This window comes from Anoplopoma fimbria, chromosome 23, assembly GCF_027596085.1.
Source record: "Anoplopoma fimbria isolate UVic2021 breed Golden Eagle Sablefish chromosome 23, Afim_UVic_2022, whole genome shotgun sequence".
NCBI lineage: Eukaryota > Metazoa > Chordata > Actinopteri > Perciformes > Anoplopomatidae > Anoplopoma > Anoplopoma fimbria.
Genome location: NC_072471.1, coordinates 5460483 through 5488261, shown reverse-complemented (window position 1 = coordinate 5488261; position 27779 = coordinate 5460483). Strand labels below are relative to the sequence as shown.

At 40.5% G+C, this 27779-nt stretch overlaps 1 protein-coding gene across 3 annotated transcripts in view; it reads left to right on the top strand.

Annotated features, from left to right (window-relative positions):
* atp2b1a (ATPase plasma membrane Ca2+ transporting 1a) overlaps positions 1-23869 on the top strand; it is a 35158-nt gene extending 11289 nt beyond the window's left edge. The window contains exons 3-22 of one of the 3 annotated variants that reach the window (XM_054624932.1): positions 5680-5877; positions 6238-6495; positions 6628-6753; positions 8408-8569; positions 9156-9191; positions 11198-11353; positions 11570-11784; positions 12104-12346; positions 12467-12708; positions 13288-13525; positions 14817-14996; positions 15086-15173; positions 15276-15382; positions 15506-15697; positions 16082-16295; positions 16389-16600; positions 16757-16864; positions 17670-17858; positions 18484-18573; positions 21246-23869. In XM_054624932.1, the coding sequence (XP_054480907.1) occupies positions 5680-5877; positions 6238-6495; positions 6628-6753; positions 8408-8569; positions 9156-9191; positions 11198-11353; positions 11570-11784; positions 12104-12346; positions 12467-12708; positions 13288-13525; positions 14817-14996; positions 15086-15173; positions 15276-15382; positions 15506-15697; positions 16082-16295; positions 16389-16600; positions 16757-16864; positions 17670-17858; positions 18484-18573; positions 21246-21665 (3674 nt within the window). In that variant the 3' untranslated portion in view covers positions 21666-23869. Of the gene's footprint in view, positions 1-5679; positions 5878-6237; positions 6496-6627; positions 6754-8407; positions 8570-9155; positions 9192-11197; positions 11354-11569; positions 11785-12103; positions 12347-12466; positions 12709-13287; positions 13526-14816; positions 14997-15085; positions 15174-15275; positions 15383-15505; positions 15698-16081; positions 16296-16388; positions 16601-16756; positions 16865-17669; positions 17859-18483; positions 18601-21245 lie in introns of all 3 variants that reach the window. The other 2 variants (XM_054624933.1, XM_054624931.1) reach the window with 2 other exon arrangements.
* The last annotated feature ends 3910 nt before the right edge of the window (positions 23870-27779 follow it).

Genomic DNA, 27779 nt, shown 5'->3' with positions numbered 1-27779 from the left:
AATTGTGATAATAAACAAGCAAAATCTTGTTCAAGTATTAACCTATGTCGGTTTGACAAATGTAAACCATTAACCAAGTCACACTGCTGTAGAATAATGAAATAAAAGCCTGAAGGCCATTAATCAACGGTAGAAAACATTTAAACAGTTTTCAAGATTATCCGTAGGGCTTTTATTACCTTTTTATTAGAACAGCTGGAGAATGACAAGACAAGGAAGGAGAGAGGGGATGACTGGCAGCAATGTACGATGGGCTGGAATTGATTGTAATCAGCTATGTGTTTTAACATGTCTCCTCCTCCTAGTCTTGCTAGTGTGCTGTACTGCTCAAACAAATCCCGTTTCCATAGTGGTGAGGATCCCCTTGTGTCGTGGAAAGAGAGAGCTCACCAATACCTGAAGCTCCCGCAGGTGGCCTGGTGTTATTTGTACGAGTTCACTTCCTCTGTGCGTGCAGACTTGTTATTTTATTTTCTGGTGCTTTTGCTGCTTCAGTAAGTAATGTTGATGAAATGAGTAGCAGCTATGTTTCAGTTCCCCCCCCCCCCCCCCCCTCTCTGTTTGTCTCTGTTTTCTTTCCTAGCTGTGTAGTCGGTTATATAAATCTTAAAAACATTTAAAGGGGAACCCCACCACAATATGACGCATCGAAATGAGTTTACTCGTCACGGGGAGTACTACTCATTTTGTGACAAAACGGTTGTATAATGTTCTCTGTGGCTCTTGCACGAGCTTCGTCAAACATGCATGCGATAATAACACCAGCGCATTGTCACCAGGGTTACCTTGGCTTGGGCTTGGGGATGACACATTTGAACTGGAAGCCTGCATTACGTACTTGGGGCATGAAGATTGAAAGACATGGGTGTTTACCAGGCAGGGAGGGTCCAATGAAAGGGCTCTGTTGAGTTGCGTTATGGAAAAGTGTAGAGAGAAGTGTAGTGTGAAAAAAAAACCAGTAGGTAGGCCGAGCTGGTGGACTCGTCGATGGCAAGTCCCAATGCTGCTGTATGGCTTCTACTTATTACTCAAGGTCTTTCTTGATGAGTCAGGACATCTGAGCCTCTGCTGAATCAGTTGCGACCATTCTTGTTCTTATTTTTTTTATTTGTCTCTCGTGAGTCCCCCAGCTGTTTGTAAGAGCAATAGTTAATCACTTAAGTATTGTAACAAAATCCCCCTCCTTTTACCACATTTTCTCAGCATTTAATGTCACAGCTCAGGGTCATAGTATTGTACTTCAAAGTGCACCCAGATGTCTGTAATTAGGCTTCTTTTGGGCACCCGAACCAGTGGATGCTTAAAAGCTTAAAGGGGCCGTAGACGCCCAGAAATGTCTAAGAAAGAAACCTGTAGAAGCAGAGTCATTACAAGAGGTGCAAAGAGTCAATAATTTGTATCTGTTGTATTGGAAACTAAATGCAATCACAGCATAGTATCAATATTTTCAGCAAGCCAGCATTTCTTCTCTTCCAATGGGAGCCTCTGTTTCCTCCGCACAATGAGACTTATCAAATAGGCAAAGCCACTTCGTATCAATGTTATGACACGTGATTTTCTATTTCAGTATGGTCAAATATTTGGAGTTCCAGCCTATTGATTCAATCGACTGTGGGCTGAGAGGCACAATTGGACTGCAATTCACAAAAGCAGACAGGCTCTCTGTATATATCCTTCCAGACATAACGCCCCCCGCTTTCAATGGGAAGCTTCAGACTGTTAAATGATGGTTTACACTTTGTAATTCAAGGGACCGGCATAGCTCGTATTTATGTCTGAATTCAGAATGTTCTGCTGAGATGGGCTTTAGCCAGTGAGTCCATAGTAGCACATGGCCCGACCCTACTCCTGTTAGTAGAGCTGTTAAGTGGGAACTGGGGTGGTACACTGATCTACGACTATCTTTGGCTATAAGGCTGTGATTTGTGAGATCAATTGATTTAACAGTGATTGTTTTGGCGATTTAAGAACGTTCAGTTGCGAAGTAGAAACAATTCTGTAATGTAAACCGTTGAGGTATTTAGTGTTTGACCTTGACTGGCGGAGTGGTCTTCCCAGAATTCCAGACTAGGGTGTTTCACCAAAGAAAACATGTCTGGATAAATTGCATGATAATACCCATTTAACACTAATTTTGGAGGTGGAATAATCATGATATAGTAATGAGGCTGCGGCATTTGTTCCATTTGTCGAGCAAAAGCCCGGCTCATTAGCCCAGAATCTGCTTATGTGCAACAACACGAAAAGTTCCCTGATCAAGTCAAGAAAGTACAAGGATGATGGCTAATGGATGTTTAGTGGAAAAAAAAAAAAAGAACTTCAAAGATTATTTTAGTATTTATAGAAACCAATTATTTTCTAAAAAAGCAGGGAAGTGAAAGATGTACCCCCAGGAAGTGACCAGAAACACTTTAAGCATTTGAGTGGACTTTGTCTCCACTCACTTTCATTGTTCAACCTGGTAAATTACAGTTTTTGAAAAGCTGCTTTCCCTGTGAATCAGTTGCTACCCAGAAGTGCCTCTGTGTAAAACCTTATAATCTGCTATTTACATGAAAAAAGTAATACTCTAATTTGAGCAGATATTACAGGAATCCAATAATCCAATTATCCATGTTAGACTCTGATGAGCATAATATCATATTAACATACACAGATTTGGGTTTTACCTTACAGCCCTGTGAACATCTTTGTCTCATTTTACTCTAAGTAATGACAAGGTGCACATGAACCAATCCTGTATGTAGGAGAAAGTAAAGTAGAACTCACTTCTACACAATGTCATTTTTGCAGTCATTTTCTTCACACTTCTTATCGGGAGCTCCCATCTAAAGGTCTGGTTAAATTCTGATTTCCCGTTCAAGATAACCACAAGTAAGATGACGGAGTGCATGATTCCCCTCTTTGATACTTCTTGTTTACACAAAGCAGGGTATTATGTGCATGAAACTTGTTCTCTTGGAAGTAAGATTGCTTTGAACTAGTTTGTCCACTGAGGAGTGTCTCATTGTACTGGACAGTGCGTTGGCACATCTTTTGCCTGCACACAGTTATGTAAAAGGCAGTAAAAAGACAAAATTGTGACCCCGTTTCATTTAATCGTGACAGGCCCTGAGTGAAGGCTTACCTCCTCGACCCCTCGCTAAAGTCTGAAATGACAGTACTTGGAGGGGTCAGCTGGGGACAAGCATCCAAATTAAATGGTTAATGATTAGCTGCTCGACTTGAGACACACACTGGGTGCTAAAATGATGTGAGGGGCCAAGGCCAACCTATTTTCTGTTTGTGTATCCGACGTGTTGATCGTCCTCTGTCACTTGTATTTATTGCTCTAATGCAAAGGGAAAACGTGGTGTAAAATTGAATGGGTTATTAGCTGTCAGCATGTTTTCATTAGAGGCGTAGAGAATCAAAGCAGACGGTGAGAGACAGCCAGGGAGCAGCAACAGGCAGCCCTGCAGGATAAACCCCATAGCCTTTTCTAATGCGCTGTGCTGGTGAGTCATCGTCATTCTTCTCACCCCCCCTTTTAGAAAAGTATGTGTTAGTGTCAGGTTTTAATGTCAATTAATTAGGGATTATTTTCTTCTTTAATGAAGTACACCGAAACGTGTTTAAAGTGAGCAAAAGGGGAAACAAGATGAAACGGAGCAACCTTGAATTAAGATGAATTGGATCTAAATACACGGTAGTACACGGCATGTGTACGATCATGTATTTTGCATCTATTCTCTGACAATTTACATGCTGATTGATTTAATCTATAACTGTTGAAGCGATTAATTGTCATCTTCAATGACAGGATTGGTCAAGAGTAATTTGAATACTGACTCTGAAAATGGATTTGAGTATCAGTCTCAGATTTGGTATGTAAACCTTACTTTAACACTGATTTATCAATCCACTAGACAATCCCAAAATACACTTTTACTACAGTTTATAAGCAGTTGATGGGGAGCTGGAAATTTCACTTGGTGTCAGAAAGAAATGAAAATGAACATGACAAGAAGATGAAGCTAATAGTTGCTTGGGTGGGATATCAGAAAATAAACATAGATTATGGTTAAGAATAATATCTAGCCAATAGACGTTTTTCTAGTGCTGTTATATTGCACACTATTGTGGTGAAAGGAGGAAAGAATAATCAGGGCAGTGAGGCAGTTTGTAGATTTTTAATTAGTTATTATCTTTTCTCTACTTATGATTTAATTTTCAACAAGCAGTTCTTCACGAAAACAGTTTATTTCCCGCTCTGCGCTGCCAAAATCTGTTTAAGTTGCCTAAAAATAACCAAAAATCTATCTGCAGTCTAGGGCTGCGTCTAACACTTATTTTCCATTTTCAATTAATCTATGTTCTGGTTTGATTGTTTTGTTTTTAACAACAGCGTTCCAAGGAAATGTATTCACGTTGCTTGTTTTATTCTACTTACAGTGGACAAACTGTATATATATATTTATATATTTTAGTCACAGCCAGTCAGCAGCCAGCCTTCACATTTGAGAATCTGGAACCAGAGGGTTTTTGCTTGAAAAATGACAAGACCTTCTGTTGATGGACTCTCTACTTTAGTGTCCTCCCATCACTGGTCTAGTTTGACAGCATTTCTGATGGAGAATTGTCTTTCCTCGCAGTCGAACAACGCTCCTTTCTCCTTGGGCTGCTTTTCACAGCACAGACTCATTATCCAAATGTTGTGTCGCGGTTTGCATTGTACTTCTAGTCTGTGTGTATTCGTGTCTGTCCGTCCTTCTCTCTGTCTTTCCATATGTTGACCCCCCACTGATCCTCTTCCCTATTAAGACACTGCTATTCCGAGTGCAGCTTCCCTTCAGCCAACAGTAGCTCCGCTCTTTATTAGTCTCAGTCCCTTTGCGACACCCCCCCCATTTGCCCGTCAGCAGCAGTTTCACACAGTCACTCTTCCCTGCCCCGCAATTCTGCTCCACCTTCTCTCTCCCACACTACGCACACAGCTCCATCCAGTCTACACAGCCACCCACACGCAGTCAGTCGGCATGAATAGAACTGAAAAAACTGTCATGCATCATCAAATGTGCGAAGGCCCTTTTGAATATATGACTGTGCCTCGAAATGTGGAGGCATTTGAATGGTTGGCTGCAGAATGCGCTCCGTGCACTTGCATGAATGGGTTTCGAGCCAACCACACGTGTGATGTGTCAGAGAGATGACTCTATAACAGGACAGGACGGTAGTATACATAAGCACCTGTGAGTCTAAAGCTGATTCAACCTCCCTGGTCAGTTGGTCATTGTATTTTTAAAAAAGGCAGTTTATGGGATTAGATATGACCTCTGCTCTCACCCTTTTTCTGCGTGCCCCGAAAGAGGTGAAAATGCCCAAAGAATGTGTGTCATTGTTGTCCAGCATTGTCGCCTCCACGGTGTCCTGTCGGAAATGCTGATTCGTTTTTGGGGGATAATGTTTTTGAAGGCCAAGTGACGAGAGTACATCTCACTGACTTTTACTTTTTTGAGATGAGCTCCAAAAAGTAACGCGTCCATCTGTGCTCCGATAACTATCACATAATTAAGGCTTTCTTTTGGATGTGATTATTTAAGCCTTGTATGTTTGTCTAACATTAAAATCCAAGATAGATTTAAAATGAAAACCTTACCAATCAAATGCTTTTGTCCTTTGTTTTTTTTTTCCGCCCAGGTCTAAGTGGACAGCCTGGAGACATTGAGAAGCGGAAAACAGTGTTTGGGGAAAATTTAATACCGCCCAAAAAGCCCAAAACTTTCTTACAGTTAGTGTGGGAGGCGCTACAGGATGTCACGCTGATTATCCTAGAAGTGGCAGCCATAGTTTCACTAGGCCTTTCTTTTTATAGACCTCCAGATGCCGAAAGAGACCGTAAGTAACACTTCATTACAGTCCTATTACCTGTTCTTTTTTTTATTAATCCATGTTACTGTGTGTTGGTATTACCCTATTTATGTTTGGAATCTATTTGAATAGTAAGGACCTGGATACCATGTTCTATGTAAAAACAAATGTGTGTCAGTTGCTTGACTGACTCATTTATCTTCTTTATTTATTTAATGTTAAAATCTTATGAAATGTGGTCTTTTCTTCATGTTTTACACTGCATTTATTCCTCTCAATTGGTGCATGTCATTGTGCCATGGTTGATGGGACGATGTGATGAGAGGGGTGATTTATGTGAGAGTTGTCGGTGAACTTGTATTAAGATTGGCCCCTGTCCCTCTGCAGACTGTGGAAGGGCAGCTGGCGGTGCGGAGGATGAAAATGAGTCAGAAGCAGGCTGGATCGAGGGCGCCGCCATTCTTCTGTCAGTTATCTGCGTGGTGCTGGTGACAGCGTTTAACGACTGGAGTAAAGAGAAGCAGTTTAGGGGCCTACAGAGCCGCATTGAGCAGGAGCAGAAATTTACTGTTGTCCGTGGAGGACAAGTCATCCAGATTCCTGTGGCTGAGATCGTGGTCGGCGACGTTGCACAAGTAAAATATGGTAAGAGGAGATAGTGATCTGTGATGCTTGGGATGAACATCATGTAAGCCAAGGTTCATTCAAAAATAACAACTCCCTTTTTGTACACTATTCTTCCAAATTGAAGATGTGTCTCTTCCGTGTGCGTTTCAGGTGACCTTTTGCCTGCCGACGGAGTACTCATCCAAGGCAACGATCTGAAGATTGATGAGAGCTCACTTACAGGGGAGTCCGACCATGTCAAGAAAACACAAGAAAAAGATCCAATGCTGTTATCGGGTAACTTGAATATTTTCCACAAGTTCTCTCCTTGTCTTCTTGTCTTCAAGATTTTTTTTTTTTTAAAGGGGGTTTGATGGAAAACGTATCTTCGACTGTTATTTTGCCAGGCATCTTAACGTGCTACTAAGAAAAGATCTGTAATGAACGAACTATCTGCAAAACTGACCGAGCTGAATTCATTTAAATAATTCAATACACATCATCTTCAAAGTCTGGTTTGATGTGACTCCAGTCTTTATTATAATTAAATGACAGATAACCTTTGGCATTGTCGTCATATCAAGATGCAATTGTTTCTTTAATATGTAATCTGCTGTCCTCGGCTTCTAAGAGCTAAATATAGCTATAACACAATGAGGTATTCTGTAGTGAGGTCGTTTGACAGTGCTGTCTTGACACATGCATTTCTAAGCTTCAAAACAGCGTTTATTATTTAATGTACACCAATAATCTTTATGCAAAACAAAGATTCTACTGAAATCAGCTGAGAACAGGTGAAAACACTACAAAGTGAAAAAAACAATAGTTTAAATGTGAAAATAATTAACTACAAATTAACCTTTGCAGCTGCAAAGGTTAATTTGTCAGTATTCAGCGTAATACACAACTCCTGCTCTGATGATAATTTGCTTATGCTTTTAGAGATAAGTCTCTATGTATATTTAATGCTGTGGTGTTAATTTGCAGTGCTTTAAGTGACGAACTGGATTAGAATTTAAAGTGAAATGGTGTCCCTATTCTGCTGCTCAGTGTTCAATTAGCAACCATCCAAAACTCCCCAGATGTAAAGCCGTAATAGATTCAGTTGTGCTGAGCGGAGAGTCCGTGTGCTCAAATCCCCTTCTGCACTGAGTTTGTGCAGTCGGATTGCTTTGTTTTCACTCCTCAGGAGAAGTGTGTAGGGATTCTGCAGGAACACTTCTTGTTTGGTTCATCTGGCTCTCTACTGGCACACCTCCAAGAAGGGAGGAGTGTACTCTTGGTGTGTGTGCACACATTGCTCCACCACTGCTTTTTGATTTCCCTTAGCACAGGCTGATTCCCTTCTGCAGTCACTCTCACGAATGAAAGGAAAGCATCCTCTAATTAACCGAGGCATGAAAGAACTTTTAAATGCTTTGTACTTTTCAGTCTCTCCCTCTGTTTTTTATTCTCTCTTCTGACTTCAGCTTGTTTCCTCTTCTGTCGTTTGCTTTTTCTGTATAAATCGATTAGGATCTTCCTGAGTTCTGGGAAGGATGGAGACCGAGAGATCTCTGGGGAAACCCTGTTGTAGCCTCCGAGAATCCCATTAATTCACCCAGGCTGACAATTGGCTTTTGATTAAAGGCTGTTGATTAAAGGTTTAGAGGATATTTGCATCAGTGACTCTTTTTATATGCGAGTGCACTATTCATTTTGTATTTATTGCCTCCATTTGAGAAAACCTATTTCTCCCTGGGTGTAGCTCAACGTACAACTTGAAAGCCTGGCTGAACCACTTTTTCAGTAAGCAAGGGAATATTGCTCAACATTTAGTCCGAACTAAAATGAAAAAGTCAAAGCAACAAATCTTCATCTTCTTTAAAGCAAAGTGTCAGTCCGATACTGTACGAACTCTACCCCTCCCTCACTTAGCCACTTACTTTTTATTTTCCTCCTCTGTCCAAAGGCACCCATGTAATGGAAGGCTCAGGGAAAATGTTGGTCACTGCTGTGGGTGTCAACTCTCAAACTGGAATTATCTTCACTCTGCTTGGGACCGCTGAGGATGATGAAGAAGATGAAGAGGAAAAGAAGAAGGAAAAGGAGGAGAAGAAGAAACAGAGAAAAAGTAAGTATCCTGTACTTATTTGCCCTCTTTGTTCTGTTGTTCACATGTTTGCATGGACTCTTCCATTTTCTACCACCAGTTTTGCATTTCGCATAAAGATTCCATCATGTTCCATTGAGACTTTTATTTATATTAAAAGCAGAAAGGCCTAAGCCTGTGCAGAAAAATGTAGTACTTGACAGAGTTGCATGCGCACTAACAACACAGGTTTGACTACTTGTACAAGTTAGGGGCCCTCTTTAGAAACGCAGCAGCAGAGTCACGGTCCAGGGCTAACTTTTCATCCTTTTCATTGTCGATTTAATATGACACATATTTTCTTGATTAATCCTTAAGTCTATAAAATGTCAGATCCCAAGTTGGCACTTAAAATGGTTGGATGATCTGTCATAAAAGCACAGCATTGGTTTTGTTGCTTTGCAAGAATTATCAAAGAGAACTGACATAATTACCCACGTAATACACAAACATACTATTTTAAGTAGAGTTTAATAGAACAGTTCCTGTATATCGCCCACCAATTCTTTTTTTAAGTACTTCAACTGACTCCACGGTGTGATTCTTTTTTTTCTTTTTCTTTTCACAGTCAAGCAGGATGCATCCGTGGAAAATCGTAAGAAGGGTAAGTCGCTAGCCCCTACATGTGCATGACCACACACACACACATGTATACTTGTCCTACAGCTTAGCACTTACCTCTATGTATTAGCCTTCATCTTTATCAATATGTCTTCCCGTTTAACAGCACTGGATTTAGGTCAAATCCTTGATTTAGATTGAATTGGCTGCAGTGCTTTTATGCAAGTAATGAGGAGTTGCATATTTTTTTGCACGTCAGTTTATTGGTACTGGCTGTTCTTGTCACCCATTGTACTGTCTGGCCCTCCCTTCTGTCTCTATCTCCCTTTTTCTTGTCCTTGCCTGGCACATTGCGCTTTGAGCAGCAGGTGCCACTGAATCCAGTTATAGCGATTAGTGATGAGGAGATTAAAGCAATGCAACAAATTCTGGAGCCAGAACATCTGCTTTCCCACCCATCTCTCTCTCCCTCGGGCCCCCACAATGTGATTTCTATTGATGACCCAATCTGAACTGTTCAGAGTCAAACTGTAAGATTTCTGACTGATGACAATGAGGCTTTTTAGTGGTAACTCGCACAGCTAGCCAGGCTTGTAGTCCTGCTGGAACTCTGTGATCAGTTGTGCTCGGGTCTGTGACCACAACCCTGGCGCGAGTCCCTGGTGCACAGATTCCCTCTGCCTGCCAGGAATCAACAGTAATCCTTTAGACTGAGATTACACAGGCCATGTAAGAGCAGAACAAGCCACAGTCCACAGCAGCTGCAGTAGCCCAGTGTTAATGCCCTACCTCTTCCTGCTTTATACATTCACGCACAATACCATGCAGCTGTCCACAGCCTGGTAAATGGGGCTTTCAGCATTGACAAATTGGGACATTTGCTGCATATGCTCATGAAACACTAAAGTCCAGGAATGAGAATTAAAAGTAATAATTTCAGCATAATGATGAAAGGAAAATGATGTCAGCTGTCCAGCAGCGACAGAGCTAATGATTTTATCGTGGTGAGTGACACGGCAGAGACCAGCCCCCCGACGGCCTGTCAGCTGCCTCTCTGCCTCTCCCTCCTTTGCCATTAGAGATTTTGCGTTTCCTAGGTTACCTGGTTAGATGTGGGTTTGGGATTCCTGTCCGTTCTGCACTCGAGGGAGGGGGCTCCTGAGGGATGTTTAGGAAGAGATGAAAGAGATTTATTGGAATTTAACTTGCAACAACTGCTGTGATTGCCGTCGAGGGAGGAGGTGATTCATCAGACGGATCCCAATGCTACCAGCTAGTCAACCTGTTCTCACTTAAATCTCCTGGTGGGAGTATGGTTATTACACTTCCAAAATCTTTCAGCTAATTACTGTGCAGTCAGATCACTGCAAACATAATTACAGTGACATTTCCAAACTCCCATGGATAAAAGGGAAGCAAAAAAAAAAAAAAAAGAATGCTAAAATCTTGAGTCCTGTGACATCTATTTTACTCCTAAAAGACTTTCCTTGAAATAAAATGCTTTCTTGTATTATACAGTATTTTTGTCATGCTGATCTGAAGCAGCTGGCTGTGACTCCGCTGAATCAGATAATCAACCAACAACGTGTTCTTTTTAACACAAACGTAAAAGGAAGTATAGAAAGTTAGAATAATTAGTTTTTATTTAAATGAAGTAAAAAACTATTTGTTATTTGACTGCATACAGTTGATTCATTGCCTGGTATTTGCTTAAATTTGCAAGAGCTGAAATACAAACTTTGCTGTTACAAAGTTTGTATTTCAGCTCTTGCAAATGTAAGCAAATCGACAAATCTGAATATGTTCATGCGATGGCTGACTGAAGGCTGCGGCTCTTGTGTGTTCCTTTTGGGTTTATGCTCATTTCTTACAACTACTAGACCGGTTTGCTGCTTTTTTTATAAATCCTGCTTCTGTTTGAATATGAAAATAAAAATATAACTTTATACATTAAAATTGCGTGCATCACTTGACACCACTTTCATTTCACAGCACATGGTGCAACGCGTCAGGTCGTTTTCATTTAACAACTTTTTCTTGTTGTTGCAGCTAAAGCACAGGACGGTGCTGCTATGGAAATGCAGCCACTGAACAGCGATGAGGGAGGAGACGCAGAGGAGAAGAAGAAAGCCGGCCCGCCAAAGAAAGAGAAGTCTGTTCTCCAGGGCAAACTGACCAAACTAGCCGTGCAGATTGGCAAAGCGGGTGAGTTGGACAAGAACATTGTGTGCTCGTAAGGCTTGGATCCCCTTCTTTTATTGTCTAAATCTCCAACATTTCATAATGATTGATGTTCTCTGTCCAATACATATGTCCAATTGCCCAACCCTAGTCAACGATATAAATATGATTGATTGTTCCTCTTTCTTTTCTTTTTTTTCTTCCTCTTTCTTTTCCCTCTCGTTCTCTCATCCCCCTCAGGACTGGTTATGTCAGCCATCACTGTCATCATCCTGGTGGTGCTATTTGTGGTAGACACCTTCTGGATCCAGAATCTGCCCTGGGTCAAGGACTGCACACCCATTTACATTCAGTTCTTTGTAAAATTCTTCATCATTGGCGTCACTGTCCTGGTGGTGGCTGTTCCTGAAGGCCTGCCACTTGCTGTAACAATCTCCCTGGCATACTCCGTTAAGGTAAAGTCTCCTAGCCGAGTGACTTGTGGCCAATGCTGACCAGCTTACACTTCAGCCTATTACAACTAGCCGGCCAGGCTGCTAAGACAAGGAGACTTTGCTAACTGATACCCTAAAGCCAAGCTATGATCCCTTGTGCTGAAGTTGTTAGCCAACAGAGGGCTTTATCCAATCAAGGAACTATTCATTTCAATCTTGTAGCCTCTACACACATTTATTTTGCCCCAAATGTACAGAAAGTATACTGTTAAATTGCTGCTAAGTCATACTGAATTTAGGTGTGTTGAATCATTTGATTTATTATTTTATATTCCCACAGAAAATGATGAAAGACAACAACCTGGTGCGTCACTTGGATGCCTGTGAGACTATGGGCAATGCTACCGCCATCTGCTCTGACAAGACGGGCACGCTCACCATGAACCGCATGACCGTGGTGCAGGCCTTCATCGCCGAAAAGCACTACAAGAAGGTCCCTGAACCAGAGAACATCCCCTCTTCCATTTTAGACATGCTGATTCTGGGCATCGCAGTCAATTGCGCCTACACTACTAAGATCATGGTAGGCCTGAGGAGAGCTATGTGCCTCTAATTTATGTTTTCATCATGAATGTTGCCTTGTCGTGTATTTGGCTTTAGGAGCATACTCACTGTCTTCCCACCTTTTTTTTTTTCCCTTCAGCCTCCAGAGAAAGAAGGAGGACTGCCACGGCAAGTGGGTAACAAGACCGAATGTTCCTTGCTTGGCTTTTCCAATGACCTGAAGCGCGACTACCAGGCCATACGCAACGAGATCCCCGAAGAGAAACTGTACAAAGTCTACACCTTCAACTCGGTCCGCAAGTCTATGAGCACTGTGCTGAAGATGGCTGATGGCAGCTACCGTATGTTCAGCAAAGGGGCCTCAGAAATTCTGCTAAAAAAGTAAGAATATGTTTTGTGTCTTTGTTTTATGTATTGGAATGAATGGTTTGTGTTTCCCCTGGAGCTTCGGAAGAAACATGCTCTGATCCGTAAGTCTGATCAGTTCGGTCCGCATACGTTATTCCTTTCAATAAACATATATATTTTTTTATTTTTATTTGTTCCAGCAAAGACTTTGCAGTAAATGATATGTGTAATGGCTTAAGCAGCTAAGAAGTTCAAGTGCATCCCACCCAAGCCCCTTACTTTGCGCCTTAAAAACAGGCACTAAGAAAAAGAGCCGGTAACAACTCTGTAAGCCTCTTAAACAAGTTGGCTTCTTTTTAACCCACAGAGGGCTTAGTGTGACTTCTTATTACCGCGGCTCACCATTCAAACGCTTTGTCTTCTCCGCTGCCCTTAACCCGTTATCTCATCTAAATAATTTTATGAATTTATGATTCCGCACCCATCTGCTCCTTCATCTATATTTCTCAACTCTCTCTTAATTCCTTTCTTCCTCTGGATATTCTTTTTTTACCTGCTTCTCTACACTTTTATATTAATATAAGATATAAATATCCCTGTTTCACCCACCAGGTGCTATAAAATACAGACGGCCAATGGTGAGGCCAAGGTGTTCCGCCCTCGGGACAGAGATGACATGGTTAAGAAAGTGATCGAGCCCATGGCCTCAGAGGGCCTGAGGACCATCTGCCTTGCATTCAGAGACTTCCCCGTCTCTGAGGGGGAGCCTGACTGGGACAATGAAAATGATATCCTCAGTGGACTGACCTGCCTCAGCGTGGTGGGCATTGAAGACCCCGTAAGACCCGAGGTAAGTGGCTACACACGTAAGGTCTCTGACATCACGATTTGTTTTAATTTAACCGGGTACCTAGGAACTTTAATTTCACACACAAAATTGAGTTGCATGTAATCAGGGGAACGGCTCACAATGGAAACACGACCTGCTTGTGGGTACTCTGAAAGCGCGTGATTATCGCTAATGAATTTCACACATGCAATTGACATTAATAGAACTAATCAGTCCAGCACTGAAGATAAATCCTATAGTTGAAGCAAGTTGCTTGGAGATGGAGTAATCGACTGCTTTTTTTAGCTGCAAAAAGTGCCACGTGATTTTCGGGGACTGGTGCTGTTGTCCTTATAAACTCCCAAGTATTGTGCTAGCATCCACTCCCAAAGGATCAGGTTATGCTTGAAAAGTAGTAGTCTGTCTGAAGGCAAAAGCATTTATACCTGATCCGAAGAGCCACAGTCGAAGGCCACAAGAAAAGCCAGCCGTCGTAGAGAGGAGGAGACGAAACATCATTTAAATATAAATATAGGGGAACCTGCGACATCATCTGTGATGGAAGAACTTGTGTCACACATGGCCAATTAAGGAGGTGTGAATGATTATTTTGGAAAGTTATTAAAGGAACATTTGTACACTGCTCCCCCATATCCCAACACCAGAGAGGTGTCGGGGGAAAAGTGTTTCCGGAGCTTTTTGACCATCTGACGAGCACTGTTGAAGAAGCATACTGGCAGCCTAATGGGTTGGCTTGTTCCACTGGACTGTTTGGAACCAAGGCCTTCTGAGTAAAGCAAAGAGAACTGAATGACAGGAGACGCAGCATCAGCCATTTCTAATCACGAGGAGTGGCTCCACTTTGGCGCAAGCATCAAAAGGCTGAACCAATACGAGTGTTGTGTTATTGAAGCGAATGAGGCAGTGGTTCCGCAATGAGACAACTAAGTGGCTGTTTGAATTAGAACTTGGTCATTAGCTTGCTAGATGAACAACTTTCTTCTTCAGTCGCTCATTTACTCTGGCTGTCTGCCATTTTGTGAAGGGCAGGTAGAATACTGCCGACTTGTTTGCCTGTGGTTTTTGAAGAGGCTGATAAGTGCAGTGAGACTCCAGCATACAGTCCTTTTATACAATCTAGACCTGAACAAGAGATATGTTCAGAGATAAAAGCTGCACAAATCTGCAGATTTTGATGTTACTAATGACAGATTCACAGAACCTGAACTTCACTTTTGATATCTCCAGTGATATGCAAAACACACTTTTTTTTTTTTTCATTCATTCATTGTGTTTTTTCGCTTTCCTTCAGGTCCCAGACGCCATCAGGAAATGTCAGCGTGCTGGTATCACAGTGCGGATGGTGACTGGGGACAACATCAACACGGCGAGGGCCATCGCCACCAAGTGCGGCATCCTTCTGCCTGGAGACGACTTCCTCTGCATGGAGGGCAAAGAGTTCAACCGAAGGATACGCAATGAAAAGGGAGAGGTGAGGCCTCAGCAAAATACTGTTCATCAGAGAAGTGTTGAAAAAATGTTCTGTTGGGATTATATTCAGGTTTTGTCTCATGTTTCTAGATTGAACAAGAACGCATTGATAAGATCTGGCCCAAACTACGAGTACTGGCTCGCTCTTCCCCCACAGACAAACACACCTTAGTGAAAGGTAAGTCGGTTATTCTGGTGTGAAAGAAATGTTTTGTTGTCCCTCGTTTATCATTTTTGGCTTCAAGGTTACATTTTGACCATTCCTGTCATATTTCTCCAGGTATCATTGACAGCACAGTGATAGAACAAAGACAAGTAGTAGCAGTGACAGGAGATGGTACTAACGATGGTCCTGCCTTGAAGAAAGCTGATGTTGGCTTTGCCATGGTGAGTTTTCTCTGTTTTAACTATCTTTTAATTAGAGTAGAGGTCTAGTGAAAAGGATGAGGGATTAAACACGTTGTGATGACATGCAGGCAAATTCATGATCTTTTTTTTTCTTGTCTCCAGGGTATTGCTGGCACTGACGTAGCCAAGGAGGCATCTGACATCATTCTGACCGACGACAATTTCTCCAGCATCGTCAAGGCCGTCATGTGGGGACGCAACGTCTACGACAGCATCTCCAAGTTCCTTCAGTTTCAGCTCACCGTCAATGTGGTGGCTGTCATCGTCGCGTTTACAGGAGCTTGCATCACACAGGTTAGCACCAACAGAGTCGATTAAAAGGATCTGCTCAATCAACAGACTAACGCAGCTATTTAAGCGGCTTCTTTTGTTTCTCTACCGAAATATTGCAGATTCCTCTTAAATGTTCAAAATATTTCTTAGACCTTACTATCTTGATTTGCATAAAAATCCCCCTCTTGTAAAACCAGAATGGCTGACAGTTGTTCTGCAGACAAAACGCATAATTTGTTTTCCACACGCAATTCGTTTCTTGTCAGTTGGAATATCTCTTAATAGATGTTCTGAGTTTCCATTGTGCTTGAGATTTGTGTGACAGTGTTATATTTCTTATTCCTCACACTCCCCCCCCCCCCCTCTTCTCAACCTAATTCGGTGCCTGTCTGTCTCTGTCTCCAGGACTCTCCACTGAAAGCGGTACAGATGTTGTGGGTCAACCTCATCATGGACACCTTTGCTTCACTGGCCCTGGCCACAGAGCCCCCTACAGAAGCCCTGCTGCTTAGGAAGCCATATGGCCGCAACAAGCCTCTCATCTCCCGCACCATGATGAAGAACATTCTGGGTCAGGGAGTGTTCCAGCTGATCATCATCTTCACTCTGCTCTTTGCCGGTAAGAAGCATTAGCTCTTCGTGTACACGGAGCCAGTGTCTTTCCTGGATAAATCAATCTGTTAATATCAACATATTCTCATTCCGACTGCAGGAGAGAAAATATTTGACATAGACAGCGGCAGGAATACACCCCTCCACGCCCCGCCTTCTGAACACTACACCATTGTCTTCAATACCTTTGTACTGATGCAGCTTTTCAACGAGATCAATGCCCGCAAGATCCACGGAGAAAGGAATGTCTTTGAAGGCATCTTCAACAACCTTATCTTCTGTAGTATTGTCTTTGGTACCTTTATCATCCAGGTAAAGTAGAATGCAGAGTTTTATTGGCTAACATGTTCAGCTTGGTGACTCATGTTGGGGGGGGGGATCCTCAGTCCCAATAGACGTGCTGCTTGCAAATGTTAGATCTAAAAGTGTGTTCTCTAATTAATTCCGCCTCTCTTCCTGCTCCTCTAGATCGTCATAGTGCAGTTTGGTGGGAAGCCGTTCAGCTGCGTGGCTCTGACCATAGACCAGTGGCTATGGTGCACTTTCTTAGGCTTTGGCTCTCTACTATGGGGACAGGTATGAAGTGACTATACAGCTGAGCTTCACCTTCAGTTGGCCAGAGACAAAAAATATGGTATGACACTGCCCCCCTGTGGTGGAGTTGACGTAGTGGGTGTCAAATGATGACAAAGAGGTGTAAACCAACAGGGTGTTTTCCAATTGCTGTGGGTTAATTTCTAAAAATCAAATTTCAAATGGCTCATATGGTAGTTATACTGCATAGAGCATAGATTCAGCCATCTGAAAGTGTTTGTCACAATGTGAAAGATCTGTTACATTCAGGGAACCATTGCTTCATTCCCTGTGAGCAAAATCAATATATACATTTTTATTAAAACTTTTAACTTTAGAATTGTCAAATGTGGAGTTTATTATTCAAATGTGTCTGTTTGTAATTTCTGACAGGGAGACATTGAGGGTTGAGATTACTCATAATAAATGTTTGCTATACAGTATTTCTAGTTGGCTCCAACTGCCTACAGAGCAGTGAACATAATATGTCATTATCTACTCATGTCAATTTATCAAGAACGGTGTACACAAATAAACAGGCTGCACTGAGTGCAAAAAAAAGTTGTAGGGATGAAACCGAGGCTGTGTTGCATCAGCTTCTAGTAACTCAGTTCTGAAACTGGTTAGCAATCAAGTCCGTACCTTCATGTGCGAGGAGCTCGGAGACGTCAAACTAGCTGTCTCACATCTAGCTCTGGAGGGGTTAACTCATTTGTCCGTACCCAGAAATGTGGGTTATATTGAAATGCCACTTTGCCGTGCTGAGGAGTGTGACAGTGCTGCTCATGTATACCCTGATGTTTTCCAGGTAATCTCTTCGATACCCACCAGCCGCTTAAAATTCTTGAAAACGGCAGGCCACGGCACCCAGAAAGAGGAGATCCCCGACGAGGAGCTGGATGAGCTGGACGACAATGACGAGATCGACCACGCTGAACGGGAGCTCCGCCGAGGCCAGATCCTCTGGTTCCGAGGCCTCAATCGCATCCAGACTCAGGTAAAAATCTGCTGACAATCCTGCGTGCCACCGAGCACGGCACCCAAACACCAAGGGAATCAAAAGCCATAAACCCCTTTAACTCTCTATTGCTCTTCCAGCTTAAAATCTATGTGTTGTTGTTTCTCTCTGCATTATTAAAGAACGGATTGTGCCCTTTAAAAAAAAAAAAAAAAAAAAAAAAAAAAAAAAGCCTTTACTCTGCTCTTTCTGTTCTGCTTCTGAACTAAAGCAGGTTCCTATGCCTATGTCTGAATGTATCTGCTAAAACACGACTAGTTTGAAGGTACTGATGAGAAGCAAGTGAATTGGATTGGACGGGGAGCACAATAGAACAGCTGAATGTTCAAACACTAGTGGCATGAGTAAAGTTGGAAGTATGGAAGGTTTCTGCAGAGAAAAGAGTGAAAGTGAGGTCAGAGCTCCCTCGGATCAGTGCCTTTAAACCCAACATCCCTTTTTCCTCTCTCTTTTAACTATAATGTGTAAATTCAATATTCCAAGTGACATTTTTTCTATGGTTACTGGTGCCTTTTCTTTATTTTTTTTCTCTCTCTCCTCTGGCTGTGTTGTGTTTTATTTCCTCTGGGCTTTTTCTCCTGTCATGCTGTCTGATTCTTTACAGATGGATGTAGTGAGTGCATTCCAGAGTGGAACTTCCTTTCAGGGGGCTCTAAGGCGGCAGGCCTCCAACTCCAGCCAACAACAGCACGATGTAACCAATGTTTCTAGCCCTACACATGTAGCCTTTTCTACTACTACCACTACTGCCACTGCCGCCAACTCCGCTTCTGCCACTGTGGGGTGTGAGTGCGTGTTCTCCTCTAGTGCATGAGACTTTTATCTCTTCTGTTCTTTTAACATCTTCCTCCTCCACTCTTCTTTTCACCTAACGTTGACACTTTTACTCTCTCATGCCTCTTCTAATGTTTCCCCTCCCTTTTTTACTGTTAAAAAAAAAAAAAAAAAAAAACACACCAAAAATACATCTTCCATATTGCTTTGATAATACTGCTGTGTGTGTGTATATATATATATATATATATGTATGTACCCTGTAACCAGTTTGCTTCTAGTGTCGAGGTGTTTTCTCTGTGTCATCATGTTTTCTGTTCTGCTTCTGCTTCGGTCTCAGAAATGAAAAGGTTTTTACTGTTACTTTTGGGGGGTGGGGGGTGGGGATGATGTCTAAATACTATTTGACAAAAATGATTTTCTGGCTTGACCGTCACCAGGTCTGTCTGCAGCTGCCTTAGTCTGCTCTGTGCCGCTGTAGCACCCATGGGTCTCTGTCGCAGCTCTCTAGTCGGGTAAATGTTTTGAGTATATGCCCATGATCACGGCCTAAAACAAAAAAAAAGAACAAACCACGACATGGACCTCTGTGAGAGTGTCAGTGGCTGTCTCATCAGTCGGTGGGATAATGACTTTTTCTGTGGCTGTTTCTGAGAGTTTGTTTGGGGGAAAAGAGGGCGTGTGAAAAGAAGGGGTGGCAATGGATAGGCTCTAGCAGAACCCTCTAGTTAAGCAGCTGCAGTTGTTGGTGTGTTTTGTTTTTTTTAAAAACGATGCAAAGCTGTGCATCGTCTTTAAAAGGTCTGACAGCCTTCATGCCAGTCATCCATTCAGAGTAGTAGATCTCTACGTCGAGGGCGGACACGGATCATTTGACGTTGATATTTCCAAAGGCCTCTTGTGCCCTTACAAGAACTGTGCGGCTGTTGACTCTTTTTCTCTTTCAGATCTTCCCAGGCAGACCATCTGACCAGCAGGGGATTTTAAATGTCTAACAGATGTCACGAAAAAAGAGCTTAATGGAATAAATGACTGTGCTCTTGAATGTAAACATGTGGGACTTTCCCAGACACATTTACAGCAGATCCAATGTTGTTTTCCCCTGGCATTTAAAAAAAAGAAAATGATGCAATGCTGCAGTAACGTTTAGGTCTCTGTTTCAGGTGGGACTCCTTGGGATCTCTTTGACCTGACGGGGGGGTGGGCCTTCTCTTCTAAACTCTCAACTTTTCCTTTCAGGTTTCTCTTAAAAATCGTCTCTGTGAATACTTGTTTGTTGGCAGAATGTTTCCACCTGGCAATGTTTTGCCTGTAAAAAAACTAAAAAACAAAAACTGAATACCACTGACTCCCCACATATTCTTCTTTAGATTCTGTGAAATGTGTCATGGGCTATACTCAAAGGTTTACTACCATTGAACACAAGGTAGCGCCACGCTCTGCATGGGTTCAAAGTCTCTGGTCTCGTTTGTGAGTTTTTTCTCTTTGTGCTGTTTTTGACATGTATACCAGCTTGTAGACATGCTTGGCTGCTGCAGCTTTTTTGTTTTTACTCCACAAACATTAGCCGTAACTGACCATCCCTTTCTTTCTTTCTTTCTTTCTTTCTTTCTGTCTTTCTTTCATCCTTCTGTCTCTCTCTCGCTCTTCTCTTTCCCTCCTCTCTCTCTCTCTCTTTCTTTCGTTCTTTCTTTCTGTCTCTTCCTGTCATGTCTATCTCTCTCCTCACTTTTTCCTGAGCATGTCCAACAAAAGTAAACTCTTGTGTCCAGCCTCTGTCCTTTTTTTCTTGTCTCTCTGGATGTGTTCTTGTCTAAAGAACATCATCCCTCTTGTCACGGTTTCCTTTTTGCATTTTGATTAATCAGACACAGGCCTCTACCGTGTGTTTTGTGACATACTACTACTGTACTCACAAAAAAACAAAACATACATTGCATTGGGTTTGACACTGGTTTGTACCCTTCCCGAGACATTGACTGATTTACTACATAAATGTTGAGAATAGTTTCAAGTATAAGGTTTGTCTCCACCGGATGCAACTCGAGCTTTCCATTTCTCTGAAACACTGCGACCTAAACTGACCGTCTGTCACACACTACGGCTACCCGTCTTTTTATGGCTCCACTAGATCATGCTTTTACTTGTAGTTCAGATAAATATGGTGACATGACAACATTTGGATTTCTATATATTTCGTAAATGTACTGGCAGAACAGGGTGAATTAGAGAAACAGGAAGTGACACGCTGGCAGAAGTTAAACTGAATTGAATTTAACTGACACTTTTCAGCTATGCTACTATAAACTTCCAGGTGGTTTTGAGGTAAACATGTTCCAGACAACGTGTAAGACATCGTAGTTACATTTTGTGGCTTTACAACTCGACATAACTGCACACCTGCACGAGAGTTCTCCCTGTCACTGATTTTTTGCCCCTTAAACTCACCTATTATTGACCCAATAAAACCTGCGCCCTCAGTTGTTATCGCTGTTGTTATCCAGGTGTTACAAATTCAAAACGCACATGTATCACTACTGAATGTGACTGAAACTCTGCTCCCTGTCCTCTTCTCCCTCCCTCCCTCCCCAGATCCGGGTGGTGAATGCATTCCGCAGCTCCATCTCCCTCTATGAGGGGCTGGAGAAGCCCGAGTCGCGGTCATCAATCCACAACTTCATGACCCACCCTGAATTTCGGATAGAGGACTCTGAGCCCCATATTCCCCTCATAGATGACACCGACGCGGAGGACGACGCCCCCACCAAGCGCAACTCCGCCAGCCCCCGCAACTCCACGCCCACGCCGCCCTCGCCCACCATCACCGCCGCTCCCACCACCACCACCATCGCTCCCACCACGCCCGTCGCTTCAACCACGCCCGTCTCTCCCTCCCCAAACCAGAACAATAATGCTGTGGAGAGCAGTAACCACCTCCTCCCAGAGGGCCCCAAATCAGGAACCCCCTCGGCCCCGGGGAGCCCCCTACACAGCCTGGAGACCTCCCTTTGATCTGGACCCTGCACCACCACCACCACCACCACCATCATCACCTCTTTTCTACCCGCCACCAAGGAGCTCAACTCAAAGAAAACGAAGGAACACTTGGAGAAGAGAGATGAAGGGCTAGAAGGGGAGCGGAGTCTTGTGAGCTTGGCTTGGGCTGGACTTAAAGAACAGCAAACATTCAGAGGAATGTACGGCTTGGTGTGGATGCTTTGGTCTTCTTTTACTTTTGGTTCTTATTAATACCCCGCTGCAACACAAGGACTCTGTCTCCACCCCTCCCTCCTTGGTAACTTTTTGTTTTTTTCTTGGTAAACAAGGGGTGATTATAAACTCAGATTGAAAGTGACCTGTTTTTGTTATTCTATTATTATTATTATTATTATTTTAATTGAGAAGGGGAGGTGCTCCTCCTGGCTTGAAGATCGTCTGTAAGAATTATGAAAGAACCTTTAGCTTCTCTTTTATCTGAATGGTGTTGTATATTTATCTCTTTGGCCCTTGCTCATTCAAAACTTATTTCTGCTCCATTGGCTGTTAATATTTTGAGTTATTTATGTTTTTGGAAAAAGCAGGTCTGTTTACAAAGTTTGTAGATACTTTTTTTCTGTTTGTAGGCAAAAGAGCTTCCTGATGTATGATGCAGAAAACTGGGACAGAATAAAAAATGAATGAGAGGATTATTTCAGATACTGCTGTATTTTCAGGAGAAAAGGGTGTTTCTATTGAAACTTAACTATTTTTGCCTGCAAGTTTTATTTGTTATATATTTGTAGATAAATGTAGAACCTTCTAGCCAAACCGATAAACACTAAGGCTTGTATAGAAAAGAGGTCCACCAGGCGAGGCGTTTTCACAGGAGACGGGACGGGAAAGACAAGTAGGGCCTCTGTCCACTAACATTGCTATAAATATTTACTTCTTCCATTTCTTCGATAGTTTTCATGTGCACAAAAAAACCTTCTGGAGTTCTGGATTCTCTTTTCATTCATTATGTTGTGTTCAAGGATTTCCACATGTTGAAAGGTTCACTCGTTAAAGGGAGTTAAGAATAATATATCTGGGCCGTATTTAGCAAGCATCACAGACTGACACCTAGAATCAAGCTGAAACAAAGTCTTACCTCGGAGTCGGACATGAGGTCCTTACGAAGCCTCCTACAGTCGCTTTCAGCAGGAATTAGAAGTAGATTTTTGTGGTTTTACAACACTGTACCGTAAAATGAAAATGTCTTCTTGTAGTAGTTATTAGACACATTCAAAAGAGGCTGATCGAGATTATTTGATGCAGGGAACACTCGTGGGTGTATCACTAATTTATGCATGTTAATGCTTAAGATTTGTTTTTGCCAAAGCTAAAATGACTTTTAAGTTTGTCACCTTTTTTTTTTTTTTTTTTTATTACGACCATCTGAGCTCAAAGTAACGCTATAGTCAGCCAATGCGCCTATTTATTTGTCAGTAATAAGTTCATATAGACTTAATGTGAATGTGCCTTGGCTACAATAACAATTTAGGCTGTGCTTTGTCCCATCGTTTTCCACCTGCAGGTAACTCCTCACATATAAAACACTGTTACTCCTACAGCTAAACGTAGGACCAAATAAGCCTCATTCTGATCATTCTGGGCCAGTTGTGAAAAAGTTTCTCTCTCTGGATGCTTGATAAATATGGACCCTGGTCATTTTTTTATTTTTTATTTAAATTGGTGCATTTCAGTTCTGTTTTTTTTTTTTTTTTTTTTTTTTTTTTCTCTCTCAGCAAAACGTTAGCCCCCTACCATTGTACAATATTGACATTTGTTTACTCAGGCATAGAAAAAGTATTTAATTTAAAAAGGAATCTATAAAAAAAAGAACCTTTTAACTTCAGACTTTGTGTATTTAGTTAGTGAAACATTGTCTTCGGGAAAAAAAAGCGAGTGAATTATTTTCAGATTTCACTCAATCTTTTAAGATCATGCCTAAGGGAATACTTCATTTTACTTCTCCGAGTTCTAGTTTGTTGACATTTAAAAAAAATTAAAAACAGTGGGGGGAAAATAGTTCTTTTTTTTCTCCACCCTGTCCATAAGACTCCTTTCACCATGGATAAATGTTGCTGCATTTGATTTGTTTGTAAAATATTTTTGACACCTGATGTACTGGAAACGCTAAAGAATTGGACATGTGCATTTTTCAAGAATAAAGACTAGGCATACACTGGTATCTATCTGCACAGGGTACTTTATTTCATAGCGTTCCTTGGGGAAAAATAATTTTGATACAAATCCTAATAAAAAGTGTACCTTTGTATTTTTATGACAATACTGATGATACCTTTCGTCGTACTAAACAAATTTTGGATGATTTGACACCAATCACGTTATATGGGGAAGGGTTTTGGCCACTAAAATGTGTGTTGTTCTGGAATATTCATCTCAGGGTGTAAACGGTGTGAAAGAGAACAGGCCTCCTTTAGTTTGTATATTACCACGCTTAATTCAATGTTTGGGATGGTGCTTGTCAACCACACAGGATGACTTGGGCAGCAGGCTGCACATTCTTCCTGCAGCCTTCTGGCCGTCTTCACCTGAAGGGCCGTGGACAGGGGAAAGAAGTGGAGATGTTAAAACACAACGTTCCTCTGAGGAAACACTTTGTTTAACAGATGACAAAATAGCAGCTAGGATTGCAAACAAAGTGAGAAATTGAAAAAAAGACAAGCGGAATCCATATGAGGAGTTTGTTCTGTAGCTTCTTCCTGTAATGGGAATGAATGTTTTTCCATCTGTTTTATGGATTATTATTTTTTTATCTTTTAACATTTGGAAATAAAAAGTACTTCATGTCTGTTTATCTTGAGCATTTTAAATGGATATCGTGATTGGATTTACATTTGAAACTTGTCGAGTAATGTGTATGGTTTTTAAAAATAAAAAATGTATTTAGCCTAACTGCAGGGCTATGTTTTTCATTTACTATGCAGTATTTATTGGAATGGAGTTATGCATTCAAATGTGGACCCTTACTTACTGCAGGGAAGGCAAGCAAACATCTAGCAGAAAATCCAGGTCTTGAATGAGGGTAATTTTAATGCAAGAAAGCTGCTTTTCTGCATAACTGCACAATTTCCAAATGTATTAAAGCCATTACATTATAGCTAGGTAACACGGTAGCCAAACCATTGTTAAATATGGTAAAAACTCTCACTTTCTGAATAGCCCACTTTAGCAAATACATGTTATAGCTGTAGCAGTATCTTGTAATTCTAAATTATGAAGTTAGAGCCTTTTTGTTAGATTCAGATGAAGGGATAACGGGACACTGGAGCAGGTTGGCATTGAGTATTACACAATGCAGCTTTGTAGAGGGAAAAATATGTATTTCAGAATAAATCCCCAGTACATCTCTTAAAACGAGTGTTAAAGAATGGATAAGTGAGATTTACTTTAACTCTAGACCTCTGGCTCAGGCCCCTGCTTAAATATGACAAAATGAATAAAGTGCATCTGTGCAACTAAGAGGTCTATTTGAATAATCTTGGTATCATAGTAAAAGTAAAACTTGTGAGATTTTTGCCAACCATATATATGTTCCTGATGGGGGAATATATATTGGAAACAGCATCAATGAACGATTGTATTTCTGCTTAACAAAATTGTTTAGATTAAGAGTTGATATCCCTTTGGATTGGAGTGAAGCAGAGCTAAATTGAGGGTTTTTAGTAGAGGCATGTTAAGGCACAATCAAGTATGGCCAAGTACGCATACACATACATGAATTTGACTCCAGCTATTTGCATCTAGCTCAATGCACATGTGCAAAAATAGAAATAAGAGCTGTATTCTGTGCTGTGAGGAGGCTGATCCAAACCAAACAGTGATGATGGATGTGCAGAGACAGACTGCTTAGTTGCTGTCTAGAATTGTACCAGCACCAACTGTTTTGCTTTGTTTTGAAGAAAAAAAAACTGTCTTTACTATATCAGACCTGTTCAGACATCAGACATGTTCCCATTCAAAGAAATCCATAACCTATTGGATGAGTGCAGTACCACGATCCTTCCACTAGGTGGAGGCATAGAGTGGACAGTCTGTTCGATGCTGGAGGAAGACAGACTGCAAATGCACCTCCATGCCATGCAAATACAGACAGCTGGAATGAACTCATAAATAACGGGTTTATGGGTAAAAATGAAATTTAAAAAAGTCATAGTATGTCAAGAAATGTCCAAAACCGTCACAGTATAGTACGTCAAAAAGGTCATACTATAGTTTGTCGAAAAAAGTCATATTATAGTATGTCGTAAAAAGGGGAAAAAAAGTCACAGTATAGTATGTCGAAAAAAGTTGAAAAAAAGTCATAGTATAGTATGTCGAAAAAAGTTGAAAAAAAGTCATAGTATAGTATGTCGAGAAAATCATAAAGAATCATAGTATTGTATTTATGACTTTTTTCGTCATACTATAAAAAAAGTCATAGTATAGTATGTCGAAAAAAGTCATAGTATAGTATGTCGAAAAAAAAGTTGAAAAAAAGTCATAGTATAGTATGTCGAAAAAAAAAAAAAAAGTCATAGTATAGTATGTCGAAAAAAGTCATAGTATAGTATGTTGAAAAAAGTCATAGTATAGTATGTCGAAAAAAGTCATAGTATAGTATGTTGAAAAAAGTCATATTATAGTATGTTGAAAAAAGTCATAGTATAGTATGTCGAAAAAAGTTAGTATAGTAAAAAAAGTCATAGTATATGTATGTTGAAAAAAAGTCATAGTATAGTATGTTAAAAAAAAGTCATACTATAGTATGTCGAAAAAAGTCATAGTATAGTATGTTGAAAAAAGTCATAGTATAGTATGTCGAAAAAAGTCATATTATAGTATGTTGAAAAAAGTTGTCGAAAAAAAAAAAGTCATACTATAGTATGTCGAAAAAAAGTTGAAAAAAAGTCATACTATAGTATGTCGAAAAAAGTCATATTATAGTATGTCGAAAAAAGTATGTATAGAAAAAAGTCATATTATAGTATGTCGAAAAAAGTCATAGTATAGTATGTTGAAAAAAGTCATAATATAGTATGTTGAAAAAAGTCATAGTATAGTATGTCGAAAAAAGTCATATTATAGTATGTCGAAAAAAGTTGAAAAAAAGTCATACTATAGTATGTCGAAAAAAGTCATATTATAGTATGTCGAAAAAAGGGAAAAAGAAGTCACAGTATAGTATGTTGAAAAAAGTCATATTATAGTATGTTGAAAAAAAGTCATATTATAGTATGTCGAAAAAAGGGAAAAAAAGTCATACTATAGTATGTCGAAAAAAAAAAAGTTGAAAAAAAGTCATAGTATAGTATGTCGAAAAAATCATAAAGAATCATAGTATTGTATTTAAAATCATTTTATAGTCATACTATGAAAAAAGTCATATTATAGTATGTCGAAAAAAATCATAGTATAGTATGTCGAAAAAAGTCATAGTATAGTATGTTGAAAAAAGTCATACTATAGTATGTCGAAAAAAGTTGAAAAAAAGTCATACTATAGTATGTCGAAAAAAGTCATATTATAGTATGTCGAAAAAAGTCATAGTATAGTATGTCGAAAAAAGTCATAGTATAGTATGTTGAAAAAAGTCATAGTATAGTATGTTGAAAAAAGTCATATTATAGTATGTTGAAAAAAGTGTAAAAAAAGTCATAGTATAGTATGTTGAAAAAAGTTGAAAAAAGTCATACTATAGTATGTCGAAAAAAAAAAAAGTCATACTATAGTATGTGAAAAAAGTCATATTATAGTATGTCGAAAAAAGTCATAGTATAGTATGTTGAAAAAAGTCATATTATAGTATGTCGAAAAAAGTTGAAAAAAAGTCATACTATAGTATGTCGAAAAAAGTTGAAAAAAAGTCATACTATAGTATGTCGAAAAAAGTTGAAAAAAAGTCATACTATAGTATGTCGAAAAAAGTCATATTATAGTATGTCGAAAAAAGTCATAGTATAGTATGTCGAAAAAAGTCATATTATAGTATGTTAAAAAAGTCATAGTATAGTATGTTGAAAAAAAGTCATAGTATAGTATGTGAAAAAAGTCATATTATAGTATGTCGAAAAAGTTGAAAAAAAGTCATACTATAGTATG